The 14,979-nt window shown below is 51.1% G+C and overlaps 1 protein-coding gene across 2 annotated transcripts in view; it reads left to right on the plus strand.

Annotated features, from left to right (window-relative positions):
* The first annotated feature begins 2,982 nt into the window (after positions 1-2,982).
* ABCG1 (ATP binding cassette subfamily G member 1) overlaps positions 2,983-14,979 on the plus strand; it is a 78,456-nt gene continuing 66,459 nt past the window's right edge. For both annotated transcript variants that reach the window (XM_010383190.2, XM_010383191.2), the window contains exons 1-2: positions 2,983-3,152; positions 9,506-9,749. In XM_010383190.2, coding sequence (XP_010381492.1) covers positions 3,111-3,152; positions 9,506-9,749 — 286 coding nt within the window. In that variant the 5' untranslated portion in view covers positions 2,983-3,110. The remainder of the gene's footprint in view (positions 3,153-9,505; positions 9,750-14,979) is intronic.

Genomic DNA, 14,979 nt, shown 5'->3' on the forward strand with positions numbered 1-14,979 from the left:
CAGCCATGTGGAACTGTGAGTCTGTTAAACCTCTTTCCTTTGTAAATTGCCCAGTCTCAGGTATGTCTTTATCAGCAGCGTGAAAACAGACTAATACAGACAGGAAGCGGCTCCCCACTGGAAATTATCGGGCCCAGTAGGACTCGCCTGTCAGCAATGTCTTAGCATAAATTTCTGTTGGGGTTGGGACTAAGCTGGTCCTGTTGAGAGCTCCCCTTGATCCTCAGGGTTCTACTTAGAATGCCTTGAATGGCCTTGGCTGGGCACCCACGCCCAGTCTTTCTGCATGGCCCCATTGGGGCTAACCTTCTCATTTCATCCCATGTGAACCAGGCCAGCCCTATTGGGTTTTGTCAACCTCCTGGTGCAGTGGTTGCTGCTACCTACGGGAGCAAGCGTGTAGCTGCTGGGGGACCATGTGGAGACAGCCTGCCAGAGGGAAGACCACCTGGGGAGGCCAGAGCCGTGGAAAGAGCAAGAGACCAGGGGCTGAGGACAGAGTAGTACAGGTCTTTGATCCCGGCAGGCCTGAAACCAGTGCACTCTGAACCTTTCTGTACTTAGCTTAAGCCACTTGGTGTTTCTGTCCTTTACAACCAAGAGCCTTGATAGGAGCGGCACAGATCTGTGCTGCACTACTGTTGGCTTCTTCCCTGATCAGGCGCTGGAGAGGAACACAGCAAGGACTAGAGTGGGATGCTTGCTCGGTGCTAGGCACGGTGGAAAGCGCTTGCCACACCTTATTTCCCACATGGTGGGGATTTTGACCCTACTGTACAGATGGATAAGTGAGGACCCTTTCACTTATCCTGCAATAGAAAATCCAGCAGCCAAAGCCAACAAGGGCCCGGCATAGTGTCTTCCCTCTCTGACTTCATCCTCATGCTCCACACACCGTCCCCCTGGCCATTCCCAGCAGCCCAGTAAGCACTGCCTCACACTTCCAGTTCTGGACCAGCCACGATGGTCGGGCTGGATGGGAGCCATCGACCAGCTGAAGCCAAATTGCCTATTCTCAAGCTGAAGGTCGATCAATCCCACATAAATCTTGGGGCAGAGAACTGGGGGGAGGTAGAGGAGGGGGAATGTCTAGAAGGAAATTCTGGGCACATTCCTGGAAGTGAGGAGGATGGATATTGGACAGAAATTATGTCGCTGCAGGCACCCAGGCATCCCTCGCTTGCCCTGGTCACATGGGCAGTTCCTCCCTGGTTGTGTTCCATGCCTCCTCTCCTGCTCCAGGGCCTGTCTGTTTCTGGAGCAAGGTGGGTCCCAGGGCTGGGCACCAGTCCCCATCTCCAGCCATGAGGCACCTTCCTCTCTGCATTTTGGCATAAACGCTCCCTAGGTTTGTGGATCTGAATCCTCTTCCCAGCACACTCAGGCTTTGCTGGCCTCCCTGTGGTGTATGTTTAAGGCACCACACAGCTTCCGAGGCCTGGCACCCGGGCAGTAGCACCTGGTAAACACAGCAGTCAGATTTCTTCATCTCAGCCAAGTGTAAAATCAAGGTAACAGATCGACTCTTTTTTTTTTTTTTTTTTGAAATGGAGTCTTGCTCTGTCACCCAGGCTGGAGTGCAGTGGCACCATCTCCACTCACTGCAAGCTCCGCCTCCCGTGTGCACACCATTCTTCTGCCTCAACGTCCCGAGCAGCTGGGACTACAGGCACCCGCCACCTCGCCCGGCTAGTTTTTTGTATTTTTAGTAGAGACGGGGTTTCACCGTGTTAGCCAGGATGGTCTTGATCTCCTGACCTTGTAATCGCCTCAGCCTCCCAAAGTGCTGGGATTACAGGCGTGAGCCACTGTGCTCAGCAGATCGATTATTGAGAAAACACCATTCAGACAAATGCAGGACCTCCCCTTAAACTCATAACCGCGTCTCCTAATTCTCCTCGGATTTGAGGGGCAGAATTTGGTTACCATCATCTGACCTGTGGGTGTGAAGTCCACCTACCTGCCTGGCATAAAAAGCTGTGCCTCCTTTCTAGGTGAGGAGAAAGACAGAGACCTGGCTCATCTGAGGTGTGGTTGGGAGGGGGGGACCCAGGTGTGCTGGAAATGAAAAGAAATGCATTCCTGTTTTTCGTCCCAACTGAACAAAAGCATTAGGGCCTGAGACTGGGAGTAAAGAATACCTTGTCACCATGGCTACCAGGAAATGGCCCCACTTATATATAATAAGGGCTTTAGAGATGCTGGACCATCTGATATTCCAGTCTGGGGCCACATGGGAGGGTGCCCTGGTGTCATTCCTTATACAGTTCCATGAACACGGCTATGGCCAGGTTCTGAACCCAGCTCTGGCAACACCTCTGTCTGTAGAAAATGAGCCTTCTTTTTCTTTGGGGGTGAGCAGAGGGCAGAGGCCTGGCCATCTTCACTCAGCATCCCTTTGTAACCCAGCACTTAGCACCATGGCTGACGCACAGCAATGTCACATGTGTTAGTGCACACCCTGCCTCACTGCCAGGGGTCACCCCATACCAGTGCTGTTGCGGGAGTTGGAGTGGTCATCTTTTCTTTAGTCCTCAAGCTCCTAACTGGCAGAGAGCTGCCCAGCACCGCGGGGGTGGGGGTAGGGGAAAAAGCAGCAGCAAGAAAGAAGCCCCCTTGCCCTCACCCTCCCTCTCTGGACTCTCCCTCTCTGGCCCCATCACGCAGCCGCTTGAGGCTTGGAGGCAGTGGATTTCCCAGCCTGGGAATCCCAGGGTCTGTCGGGTGTCCCGGCAGCCTCACTCGGGCAGTGCAGGCCCAGCCCCCACGAGTTCGGGACCCGGGGTTTCTGGGGTGGCAGGGGTGTCCCATGGCGCCTGCGAGGCCTCTGCTCCGGCGGCTCCCGGAACCTGCGCTTCAGGGGGCCTGGTCCGCGGCCCCCCGCAGGAGCAAAACAAGAGCACGCGCACCTGCCGGCCTGCCCGCCCCCTCGGTGCCAACCAATCGCGCGCGCGGGGCGGGGCCGGGCGCGCTGGAGCCAGAGCCCGAGCCGGATCCCAGCAGGAGCCCGAGCGCAGCCCGCACCCCGCGCAGCGGCCAAGCAGGGAGCCAGCGCAGCCTCGGCCCCGCAGCTCAAGCCTCGTCCCCGCCGCCGCCGCCGCCCCCGGGGCATGGCCTGTCTGATGGCCGCTTTCTCGGTCGGCACCGCCATGGTGAGTGAGCGCATCCTGCGCCCGCCGGGATCGGTTTTATTTTCAAGGAGAGCAGGAGACACACAAAGACTCGCACACTCGACCTGACACCCCTCCCTGGAGCGCGTCCTCTGGGCGCTGACCCAGGGCACCCTACAGAGGCGCCCGGCTCCAATCGCTATCCCCGCCCCTCCGCCTGGGCCACCTGGAGCCTCGGGATGCCCCTTGCACCGGCCGAGAGCACTGACAAGGCGGAGGGGCCGGGAGTGGGGCGAGGGCAGCGAGCAGCCCTACAAGTGGACCGATGGCCTTGACCTGATGGCCTCCGGGCGGGGGGCGGGGGGCGCTTGGGACCCGGAGTGCACTAGGGACTGGGGAAGGGCCGCAGCTTGGGCCGGAGGGAAGAGGGGCTTGAAGAGGGGGAGCCCCGCGCGCGCGGCTGTGGGCTTGGGGACCGCGGACTTCTTGGGCCATCCCCAGGAACGCTAGGCAAGGTCTGGGGGAACCAAAGAGGGAGCTGCCCCCAGAGAGCTGGAGCCTGCGACTGCACTCCCGGGGACAGCCTCTCCCGGACCCACTCGGGGAGGGGCGGCTAAGGCCCGGGGAGACCCGCGAGGGGCAAGCCCGGATTCTTGCCTGCCGCCTTTCTGCGCGCGCCGGAGAGAGAGACACGGTGGTGACAGGGACGCGCATCTCACTTCCCCCCAGCTCCGGAGAGGGATGGCGGGGTGTCGGCGAGTTCACTGCTGGACAGTTACTGTAAGCGCTGCTCCCAGGAGTGGTCAGGAATATCCCTTTCCGGTTTTCTGGCATTAGGAACAAACAACGAACCAATCATCAGGCCCCCAGCCACCCACCTCACCTTATCCTAGGGCCCTTCGTGTCTACGCCCAGCACACTAACAGCGTATAGGTAGCTAAAGTACAAATGGAAAGTCTTCCGTATTCCACGCCGTGTATCTGTGTAGTTACTACCCTGATATTACTCCCCGAGGCTGTAAGCCCACAGTGCATGGCACGCTCCGGGGCTCACCCCGCCACTCCCCTGTATTTCATTTTTAGCATCCTGTATTTGAAGTCAGCAGGGCTGAGCAGGATTTGACCGACAGTTACCTCTTGCCTTCAGCTCAAGAGGAAAAAAAAAAGTAGCCAGGTTTCTGCGCATGCTCCGCTGTGACAACTGCATCCTATGATTCCAAACAGGTTACTGTAGAACATACGGAGCCTCGCCAGCTCATTATATAATGATTTTGTGTAAACGATAGAATGGGGCCGCAGACACGGCCAGGCGGTGGGTGGAGGAGGGGAGAGCCCGGGCGGGAGAGCCCGGGCGGGAGACCCGCAGTCTGACTCCCCTCTCTGGGCTGCCCTGTCTTCCCTGCGTGGCTTCTATGTAGAAGAGGCAGTGAACAAAACGGAAAAGCCGTTTCCCTCGCGGTGACACTTGCTTTTTCTCTGGTTGAATCTTTGGGCAACACTTGGAAATTCTGCCTTTTGCACTTATTCATCTATTAGGATTCCTAAATGGGGTTGACCATGGAAAATGAAGGAGATTATTGATGTTAGTTGCAGGTAGAAAAAGTGATCGATCTTATATTAGATGCTAGGTAACTCCTGAATTCCTTTTGGAGCTGCAAAGGTGGCTTGGTGTGGGTTTTCCTATAATGGAGATGTAGAAAAATCATGAATCCGATGTTTTAAGGTACAGATTTTTAATGCCAAGATTTTTTTAAAAAATACTATATTATATTTGATACAGCCTCCAGAGCTCAACTCTTTTGTTATCACGTGGAGACAGTCATGGCTAGACTCATTGTTTTGGAGAACATTATTTTATTTTGAAAATTATTTTCCTCCCTGAAAACTTGGTACTTTAAAAAAAAGTTTAAACATTTCTATTCATGCACAGCTGTCCCACCCTGAAAGCACTAGTCTGATGGTAGAAGCTAAGCAGAGTTAGGCCCCAGCTAGTCCTTGTATGAAAGATCACCTGGGAATTCTGGGGGCTGTAGGGTTAAAAGAAAAATAAATTAAAAAGAAAATAAATTCTGGCCAAGTCATGAACAAAGAGCCCTTCAGAGATACCTGGGGTCTTACACTTTGCTTTTCCTTCACCTCCCTGCTCTGGGGTCCATCCTGGTGTGGATCCTCTGAGCTGTGAGTCAAAGGAGGTGCCTAGGGGTGAGCCAGGCACTCGGGGGAACATGCTGGAGTCCCTGAGTTCAGTGGGCAGGCAAGGGGTGGCAAGTGTTTCTAGTGGGAGGGTGGTATTTGGAGCTGTTCTGGGATTGCGAGTGACCCCCTCAAGCGTGATCTGGTCTCTGGTTCAGTTAAGGGTATGAAGCCTTGGGTGTTTTCTTCTGGGCAGTCTCCTTGAGGACTCTTGGTCAGCGCATTTTCCTCTTACATGCTTAGGATGCTTAGGTGGGTACCAAGGCTGGCAGCAGTGAACCAAAGAGAGAAGACAGACAGCTGCATGCTAACTGTCCTGCTGACTGGCTCCTCTTCCTGTTTCCCAACTTCCTCCTAACGCTGGGAGAAAAAGTTTCTATCTCTGTGTTCCTGGTGGAAATGGAGTGAATGCGGCTCACCATGGCCTGTGGGTGGCTTACTGACTGCTAAAGACGCTCCCCAGCTAAATAGGCATCTCTATCTGCCCAGGGTTCAAACTGTAATCACAGGCCACTCTGCTCAGCGCCCAGGAAAATTTCCCATGAACAGCAGCCAGGAACAATCCTAACAGGGTCTCTTTGGCATTCCACATTTATGAATGAACTTACTATGACTTACAATGTATTGTGCGGCACAAATCATATGTGGCCCGGTGCAGGGGTGGGGGAAGGTCAAAGACAATGCTTCAGTAGGATAGGGAAACAGAAGCGTGAAAGGAAAAAATGAAGAGAGAAGATGCATTTGTTTTAATTTTAATGAGCTCGGGAGGCTAAGGAGAAACTCGCTGTAACCTACATTGCCGGCAGCTCTCATCGGAGGATGTTTCCAGAGAGCTGGTCTATTTCAGACTGACAGGCCACTGCCTCGCATCACACAGTTTTCAAGATTTTATTAATTGGGTGAGGCTGTTAGATGCCATGGAGGGAAGGTGGTCAGCTGTATGCATTGCTTTGCTGTTGGTTTATTTGGGGGTGGGGCTGCATGATTTCCCTGGTGTGGGTTTTCCTATAACGGACAAGGGCTGAAAGATGCCAAAACACCCACAACTCACCCGTGGAAGGCTAAGCAACAGTCAAGGGCCATTACAGAGGCTTGTGGTCTCAGACTTGGAAGCCTCTCAGAGCAGGGCCCCAGCCTGGCCACGCCCTAATCACAGGGTCTTAAGCAAGTCAGACAATGTCTCTGCGCTTCCGATACTTCCTCCAAACTAGAGATGGTCATCCCAGCTCCCAGGGCCCCTGTCCCTGTTAGAGTTGTGGAGGTAATAAGAGGCATAAACTATATAGGCTAGAGTTTAATAGGCACATGGTAATTGCTGGATCAATAAACACTACTGTTTATAATCACTTACCTAGCATGCAAGTCATTATTAATACTTTACGTTGCAAGTACTTGATTCTGGCTTCTCTCTTTCTTACTCCAAAATCAGTTTAGTCACCCAGTTTTATCCTCCTGGCCTGTCCCCTTGCCTTCAGCCCCACTACCACCAGTGGATCCAGGCCACCATCACCCCACCTGGCTCACAGCAGGAGACTCTTCTGCAGTTCTGGTCCTGTTATTCCCTCAAGGCTCCCCAAAGATCTCTAGATAAAATGCAAAACCCTTAACCAAGTTGGCAAGCCCTTCCCCATGGGCACCTTGTTTACCCCTCTAGTCTCATCTTATCCTAAAGACCCCTGCTCTCCTGCCCCCACCCTACCAGCCCAAATCGACGTTCCAGCCCCCACGTTTCTTACAGGTCTCTGGACGCTTCACTGTCTTGTGCCGGTGGGACTTTGTCTATGCTGTTCCCTAGCAGAGGCCACCAGGAGCCAGCACCCCTCCATCTCACTTTGCTAAATTCAGCTAAGATTCCATTTCTGCAGAAAGACTTTGTCCTGCGTCTCCCCATCTCAGGGTCTGCGTTGCGTTAGAAATCCTTTCTGAGTTACCCATAGTATGCTCTCTGTCTGGCTCTCGCCTTGACCTGTTGTAATTAGTTGGTCTTCCTCAAAATGAAAGAAGAGGTTCATAGGCACACGTGGGGAAATGCACTGACCAAGAGTCCTCAAGGCGACTGCCCAGAGGACCAAGGCATCAAGAAGCACAGCTGAGCTTCTCAACAATCCGGAGGCACTTACGCTTTCCGCCTGGCTCTTGCCTTGACCTATTGTAATTAGTTGCCTGTTTTCTTGCCTGGGCCAGATCTTGAACTTGAGCTTGCCAGGTCAGGGGCCATGTCTGTCTGTCTGATTGCTGACCCTAGAGCTTTATCTGGTGCTCAATTTGTCCAGTGAATGAGGGAGTGAGAGAGTGAGTGGGTGAGCAGACAGTGAGTCTAGCAGAGAAAGTCCGGCCCTCATGATAATGTAGATGGCTGGTGTGGCGGCCATTCACCCTGTATGAGTGTGGGCTTCAGCCACAAGAAAGAAGCACCTGTCCCTGGGCTTCCGCAGGGGCTCCATACCTGCAATGGGTGCCTGGGGAGAGGGAGCAGATGGTGTGTGGCACTGGCCTCCTGGGTGGAGGTGGAGGGGGCCCACAATGGGAGAGGAGTTGCTCGAGCCCCCTAGGCCTTACCCTCAACTGCACACACAGCCATCGGGGGTTGCGGGGCAGAGCCCACATCTGCCAGCAGGATTGGGCAGAACCCAGCACGTTCTGTCTTTACTTGTGTGGCAAGGTGGGGATGGAAACGGACACGGGGAACCAGGCCTAGAGCCCTTTGTCTTTCTCCACAGCTTTGTCGACATGCCCCCTCCAAGGCCCAGACCTGGGGCTTTCGGGGCCCTATTGGAATCAAAGTGAGCTCTAAACACCTGGGGCAGCAGCATAGGAGCCCAGAAGGCAGGCTGAAGGGCATGGTGCAGCAGCTCCTCCAAGAGACCCTGCCACAGGGGCATCAGGACCAGCTGGGAGGAGGCTTTGGGGTCGCTCCCTCGGGGTCTGCATCTTATCATCACACCAGACCCCTGAGGAGTGCGGATCCCTTGTCAGACACACATACACCCTCCTAGCTCTGCTTGGGGATGCGGGAACCCACTTACACTGGCATCCGAGACATCCCGCATGCCCAGGACCAGCAGACCAAGCTCAGCTTTGTCAGAGTTTCACTCAGCACCTTTAGTTTTAGCCACACAGTATTATAGCCCAGGAGCTAAGTTTTGATTTCGTGAAGGACTTCAGAGGTAGAAGATGCCCGGGAGGGGGGTGTGTGTGTGCTTTTGGCACTGTGAGATGTTCTCTCTCGATTTGGAAGACAGCAAGAAAAAGCACAGCAATTTGCTTCCCCAGGGTTCCTCTGTGTTTTGAAGGTACCTGAAGCTTATTGATTTGCTCACGGTTGCCAGGCCATTAAAAAAGGATATTCCTTTCTTTGCATGGATACTTCTCGGTTCTTGGCAATCGGTGATACTTCATTTGACTCCCAGAGGAAGCTTTAAAAGCCAATGGTAGCTACCAACGATTAGGTACTCTCATGATGCAATGAAATGAATACCTATATATTTTTTTATGACTCAAATTCTGGGATAACTGCTGCTACTCACTCGATTGTGGGACCTGGAACACGGTCCTTACATTGTCTACATCTCCGTTTCCTTGTTTGTCTAACAGATTAAAAAATATTAACCATTCCGACTTTTCAGCGCTATTATGAAGAGGTAGCAAGAGAGTAGAGTTGTAAGTGACTTGGACATTTTAAATGCAAAATACAAAGGCCAGTCCCCACAAAACTCAGCAGCTCAGGTGATGTCATTTCTCCTGAGACATTTTTATGAGATTACGCGAGAGAGGCACAAAACAGCTCAGTGTAAATAAAACTTTCTCGGTTATTTATGTCTTAGGCGCCTGGTGTGTCTTTATGGAGGTTTTTAAAATGAGGGACTGTAAACAGATCATTGCTTATGGTGGCCAGTGTTTTCTTCTTTGAGGCAATGGATGATTCATCGAGTATAGTTTTACGATGAGATTTTATGATTCCAAAGTAAGACTTGTAGATCAGCGTAACACTTTACCTTAAGCACTTTTTAATAAAAGAAAATGTGACAGAGATGACAAATTCCTGTAGGTAGGCACGTTTCTCCTGGGGCCAAAGGCGCTCCTGCAGTGGAAAAAGTGTTGCTATTCATAATCAATGACCCTGAGCCTCATGGTGAGTCTCTTCATGTTCTTTCTCTTGATGCAGCTTGTAACAGGTCTTGTTGCTTCCTCTGGTTTTTCTAGAATGCCAGCAGTTACTCTGCAGAGATGACGGAGCCCAAGTCGGTGTGTGTCTCGGTGGATGAGGTGGTGTCCAGCAGCATGGAGACCGCTGAGACGGACCTGCTGAATGGGCATCTGAAAAAAGTAGATAACAACCTCACGGAAGCCCAGCGCTTCTCCTCCTTGCCTCGGAGGGCAGCTGTGAACATTGAATTCAGGGACCTTTCCTACTCGGTTCCTGAAGGACCCTGGTGGAGGAAGAAAGGTAGGGAGGGCGGCTGTTTTGTGTATCAAGCTGGGAGGAGCCTCTGAAGGAGGCAACAGGTTGTTTGGGCAAAGCTGGGGTCTGGAAGTCGGGAAGCTGAGCTTCTCTTCCCGACGCTGTCACTGCGGTGGTCAATTTATTCTATTGCTTTCTGCCTGAATTTTCCTCACCTATAAAATGAACAGGTTGGATTTGGTGATCTCAAAGTTCGTGGTTGCTCTGAAATTCTGCGATGTCATTATGGAGAATTTCACAAAGATTGATGGGTGTCAAAGTGTGCTTGTTTCTGGCACATGCTCAGAGAGTCCTCTTTTGTGGATGCTGTTCATGTCCATCTTTCAAGATGGAACTGTTTTTCAACCACCCAGAGCAAAATGGGAGACAGGTGCCCCCTCCCAAGCGTGAAGTGTTAAAAAGTGGCCAGCGACCTAGACTGACCTCTCCAGAGAGCCATCTTGAAAGGATTCTTTTGTGGGTGGTCGTGGTGGGCTAGAAAGAAAAATAAACTGTTGAAATGAGCAGTATACTTAAAAATAGGAAAAACAGAGAGGATGGAGCTCAGCTCCGGAGGTGTCTGGAACGCCACACAATGCAGGAGTTTGCCACCAGCTTGTTGCATGTTACAGGGAATTGATGAGTGGTAGTTTGAGTTTTCTCAGCAATCTTTCCTGGCTCTAGAGTTTCAGAGTCTGTGGAGTTAATGCCACCCTGGGTTGGTGTGTTTTTTTCCAGCCTGATCTGTTTCTTCTTGTGGAATTTATCCTTTATCTCCTTCTGCTCCATGCACCCATTGTCTGTTCCTAAGTGGATCAGACAGGTGGGTTGGGGGAGCTGACAGGCAGAGGAGGTGTCAGACTTCATCAAGAAACCGTGGTCCCTAGTTTCTACCGAATCATGGAAAGCAACTTGAAAATCTGGGAGGACTTTGGAATAATACAAATGACTCAGGTACCCCTGGAATATTCTAATATTTTAGGACTTTGAACTTAAAATTGGATTCAGCACTTCTTTCATTTTGAAGAAGACCAACCAAGACTCACAGATAAAATTTTTAGCTGTCTTTCTTCTTTTCCTTATTATCTTCTTTTTGTTTTTCTACCCTCTTGAAACTAAGTCTTTGAGACCCTTGGCACTGGCAGTCCTGTCTTCATTGCGATCACAATTTTAGAGCTTTGACAGATTGGTCCCTGGGACCTGCAAGCCCAGTTGGTGGCTGGGTAACTGTATGTCTATGTTTGCACAACCAGAAACAGATTCAGTACCTTCTCAACAGACAACTGTATAGCACTGTGATGTGATACTTGCATTTTCAGAGCATGCCAGCCTGTTCTGGTAAGAAAGCAGCTCTGTGGCAGGCTCAGATGTGAGCCCACTCCTTTGATCCTGTTGAAATTTCAACATAGGGTTCTAGCCTTCTCCTTCTCAACTTGAAGAAAGATTTTATAGAAAAATGTATCAAGAAACCAGGACACTATGTCATGTTTTGGCCTCATTTGTCCATATAGACAAATTGTGGCAAAGCAGTGAGCAACATAGAGTGATTCCTGTCCGTCTGTTATGTGTGGCCTTGGAAGTGTTATCATGATGGTAGAAAATGTTGGGAACGGTGTCTTGTAAAGTGAAGATGGGCTGTAATGCAGAAATGTAGACATCTGAAACCTGGTGGCATCTGGGTTTGAAATGTCTTGGCATAAGCCTGGCACACAGCTGTAGCCAGTGTTTGCAAGTGAAGAGTATCGCTCCCCTACCCCGTGTGTTTGTCCGTTTTCACACTGCTATAAAGAACTACCTGAGACTGGGTCATTTTTAAAGAAAGGAGGTTTAATTGACCCACAGTTCTGCATGGCTGGGGAGGGCTCAGGAAACTTACAATCATAGTAGAAGGTGAAGGGGAAGCAAGGCATGTCTTACATGGTGGCATGAGAGAGAGACAGAGAGAGAGCAAAAGAACCCACACGCATTTAGATCATTAGATCCCATGAGAACTCCCTCACTATCATGAGAACAGCATGGGGGAAACCGCCCCCATGATCCAATCACCTCTCACCCAGTCCCTCCTTTGACACATGGGGATTACAATTCAAGATGAGATTTGGGTGGGGACACAGAGCCAAACCACATCACCCAGTATGTGACTCGTCACCCCTATATTCTCTAAGTGTTTAAACTGATCACATGAATCATCACAGTTAGCCAGCTGGTAATGGCTCTTAGTGAGGGAGGAGCCCCAACTGTCCATTCTTAGAAGCGCAACCTGGGTGGGGTGGCCACCAGATAGAGACTTGCCCTACAGTAACCTTGTGGGCTCAGGCAGGGGAAGAACCCAAATGGGCTCCCGAGGGACCTCCCCATGAGTCAGAAATGGGTGGAGCCAGAGAGGTTGACAGACAGGATGTGTCTGGTGTGTTCCAGCTGCTGGTTTCTTCCGGGGGGGTCCAAGGGTAGTTTTGCTGTCTGGCTTCCTCCCCACTGCCCTCCCCAGCCACAGCAGCACCTGTGTCTGTCTTCCCTCTCCCTGCTCCTCCTCCCCTGCGTGCCCCATCCTTTCCTTCGTTCCTGGTGCCTGCAATTCAGAGTCTAGATGGCTTATCACTCCAGCACACAGAATAGAAAGGAAACTGAGGCAAAGGTGGTTAAGGGACTTGCCCATACTCCTGGGCTCAAGAGAGGCAGGCCTGGGATGAGGGCAGCAACTTCTAGCTCTGTGCACTCCGACACAGTGGCCACGCCTTACCTAGCACAGGGCCTTATGGGGTGCCAGGGTCCATGCAGCCAGAAAGGAAGCAGAGCTCTTCCTGGAGGCTCTGGTGCCCATAGGGTTTCCTGCTGTTGGTGGTTTGATTGTCATTGCTGAAGAGTTTTTCCTGCCAAAGGGTGCTAGCTGCAGAAGCCCTCTCTGTGCCCACTGTTCTCCCAACACCAGCCTGCTCCTGGGTGCTGCATCCAGTTGGCTCCAACTTGGGTACCATATTTCCCCAACTAAAAGCCAGGACAATCAATAACAGTGCACATTAAATGTGGATCTTGTGTGGGGCTGCAGGAGGAGCTGCATCCCACTGGACCTCACCCACACGGGTCGCCACCCTCCTGGTCAGCCTCTGTGCCTGTTGGTCCTCCAAGTCGGCCTCTTTTGCTCCTCCCATAGATGGGTTCCTCCCTCTCCTGTTTTTGTCCCTCTGATTGCTAGTGGTGGTCTCAGTCCCAGCCATGCTTAGGTTAGGCCGAGAAGTCAGAGCCTAGCCTTGCTCTGCATTTCTCTCTTCTCACAGTGGCGGAGTTTGTATTTGGCATCATCTCTGTGCGACCCCAAGTGTGACGCTGGGTCAGGGGCTACTTCTCTGACTGCTCTCAGTGTATTCATTTTGCTGTCTGTATCAAGTCCATTGTTTTCACCTTTTAAAAATTCAGTTTGATGCATTGAGCAAATTGTAATGATCACGCTGAGGCTGGATGTCCTGGCATTGCTGGGGAGATGTCTCCGAAGATAAGAAGTGAAGGAGTTTTGAAAGTACCTGGTTTCGGCCGGGTGCAGTGGCTCACGCCTGTAATCCCAGCACTTTGGGAGGCCTAGGTGGGTGGACCATAAGGTCAGGAGTTCGAGACCAGACTGGCCAACATAGTGAAACCCTGTCTCTAGTAAAAATACAAAAAAATTAGCCAGGCGTGGTGGCAGGCACCTGTAATCCCAGCTACTCAGGAGGCTGAGGCAAGGGAATTGCTTGAACCCAGGAGGTGGAGGTTGCAGTGAGCCGGGATCGTGCCATTGCACTCCAGCCTGGGGGACAGAGTAAGACTCCATTTCAAAAAAAAAAAAAGAAAGAAAGTGCCTGGTTCCAAGCTTCACAGTAGGACAAAGGAAACAGGAGCTCAGGTACAGAGCTGATTCGCTCAAAGGCAGAGCCAGGCTGGGACCCAGCTGTTCTGACTCACAGTCCAAGTTCCTTCCCATTACAAAGACACTGGACCACTCCAGTTGTTCCCAGGAAAGACTTTTTCTCACGTGATTTCACCCAAAACATGGTGCTGCGATACAAACTCAACATAGAATGCCATAGCAAAGTTCGGCATTGTGACCAGAATAACTTTATGAAGTCCTACATAATTATTTTAAAGAAGGAGAACTTTACAATTCTTACAAGAAAGGCTATGTGGGAAACAGTAGTGGTATTTTTAAGAAGGAGATGCCAGGCACTGATTCTTTAAAATTTTCGAGCTTGACGATTACTAAGCATTGAATATGGCATTTTAACAAAACATCTTGTATTTTCAATTGTAGTTACATTTTCACCGTATGATTAATGATGTCTTTGGAGGGAAAACTAGATCATATAATAGATTCCTAGCAAAGAACATAATTGTGAGAGGAACTATTCTCAGGAGAGAGGAGTACACCCCAGGGATAATTTCCCCGGCTTCGGATACAGTAATTACTCTCCCTCAAGGAATTCACTCACGTAGGGTGTGCCAATGGGACAAATGGCTCGGAACAATACCATCTTTGGTGTTGTCACACAAACTGTGTTGGGGACAGATCAGAGTGATCTGGTTTAGTTGTTCCTCCTCACCCTTAGCGGCCTTTGCTTCCTACAGAGTAGACACTATGCTGAGAATATTTAGGAATGTGGTTAAGAATAAATTCACAGAATAAAATTCTTCTAGGTAAAGAGGATGGGGATGAGCAGATCTTATTGTAAGCTGTTTTCAGAGCCCATTCACACAAGGATCTCATTTGATTAGGGTGTGACTGGCCACAGTGAACAAATGGAATGCTTGGGTACTCGTATACTGCCCATCTCCCAGGAGATCCCGGCGGTTTCCAGGCATAGTTGACTGAATGAGAGCTGTTCTTCAATCCACTTGGCTCACGGAGCCACTTCAGGAAGGATCTGCGTATTCTCCCTGTGGAAAACTGTGACATGAGGCTCAGAGATGTGACCAATGTCATAGGACTGGGGAGGAAGGAACTCAGAACCAGGTCTGTGTTATTTCGGGCCAAAAAGGAGCATGGCAAGTGCTTAGCCCTGACGTGGGCACAAGACTGGAAGACCAAGGCACAGCTGTGCCCTGCCCCATGTTATGAAATGGTTTGGGGTTGTCTTGGCTGTAAACTGATGTATTTTCCTTTTAATTGGCCTGCTTGGATGTCAGTGGCCGTTGGCCCTTTATAGGGATTTCCTGTCCCTCTGGAAAGGCTCCAGCTTCCCTCTCCTCACCAGGAAGGGGAGGTTGA

The sequence above is a fragment of the Rhinopithecus roxellana genome, chromosome 13 (assembly GCF_007565055.1).
Source record: "Rhinopithecus roxellana isolate Shanxi Qingling chromosome 13, ASM756505v1, whole genome shotgun sequence".
Taxonomy (NCBI): domain Eukaryota; kingdom Metazoa; phylum Chordata; class Mammalia; order Primates; family Cercopithecidae; genus Rhinopithecus; species Rhinopithecus roxellana.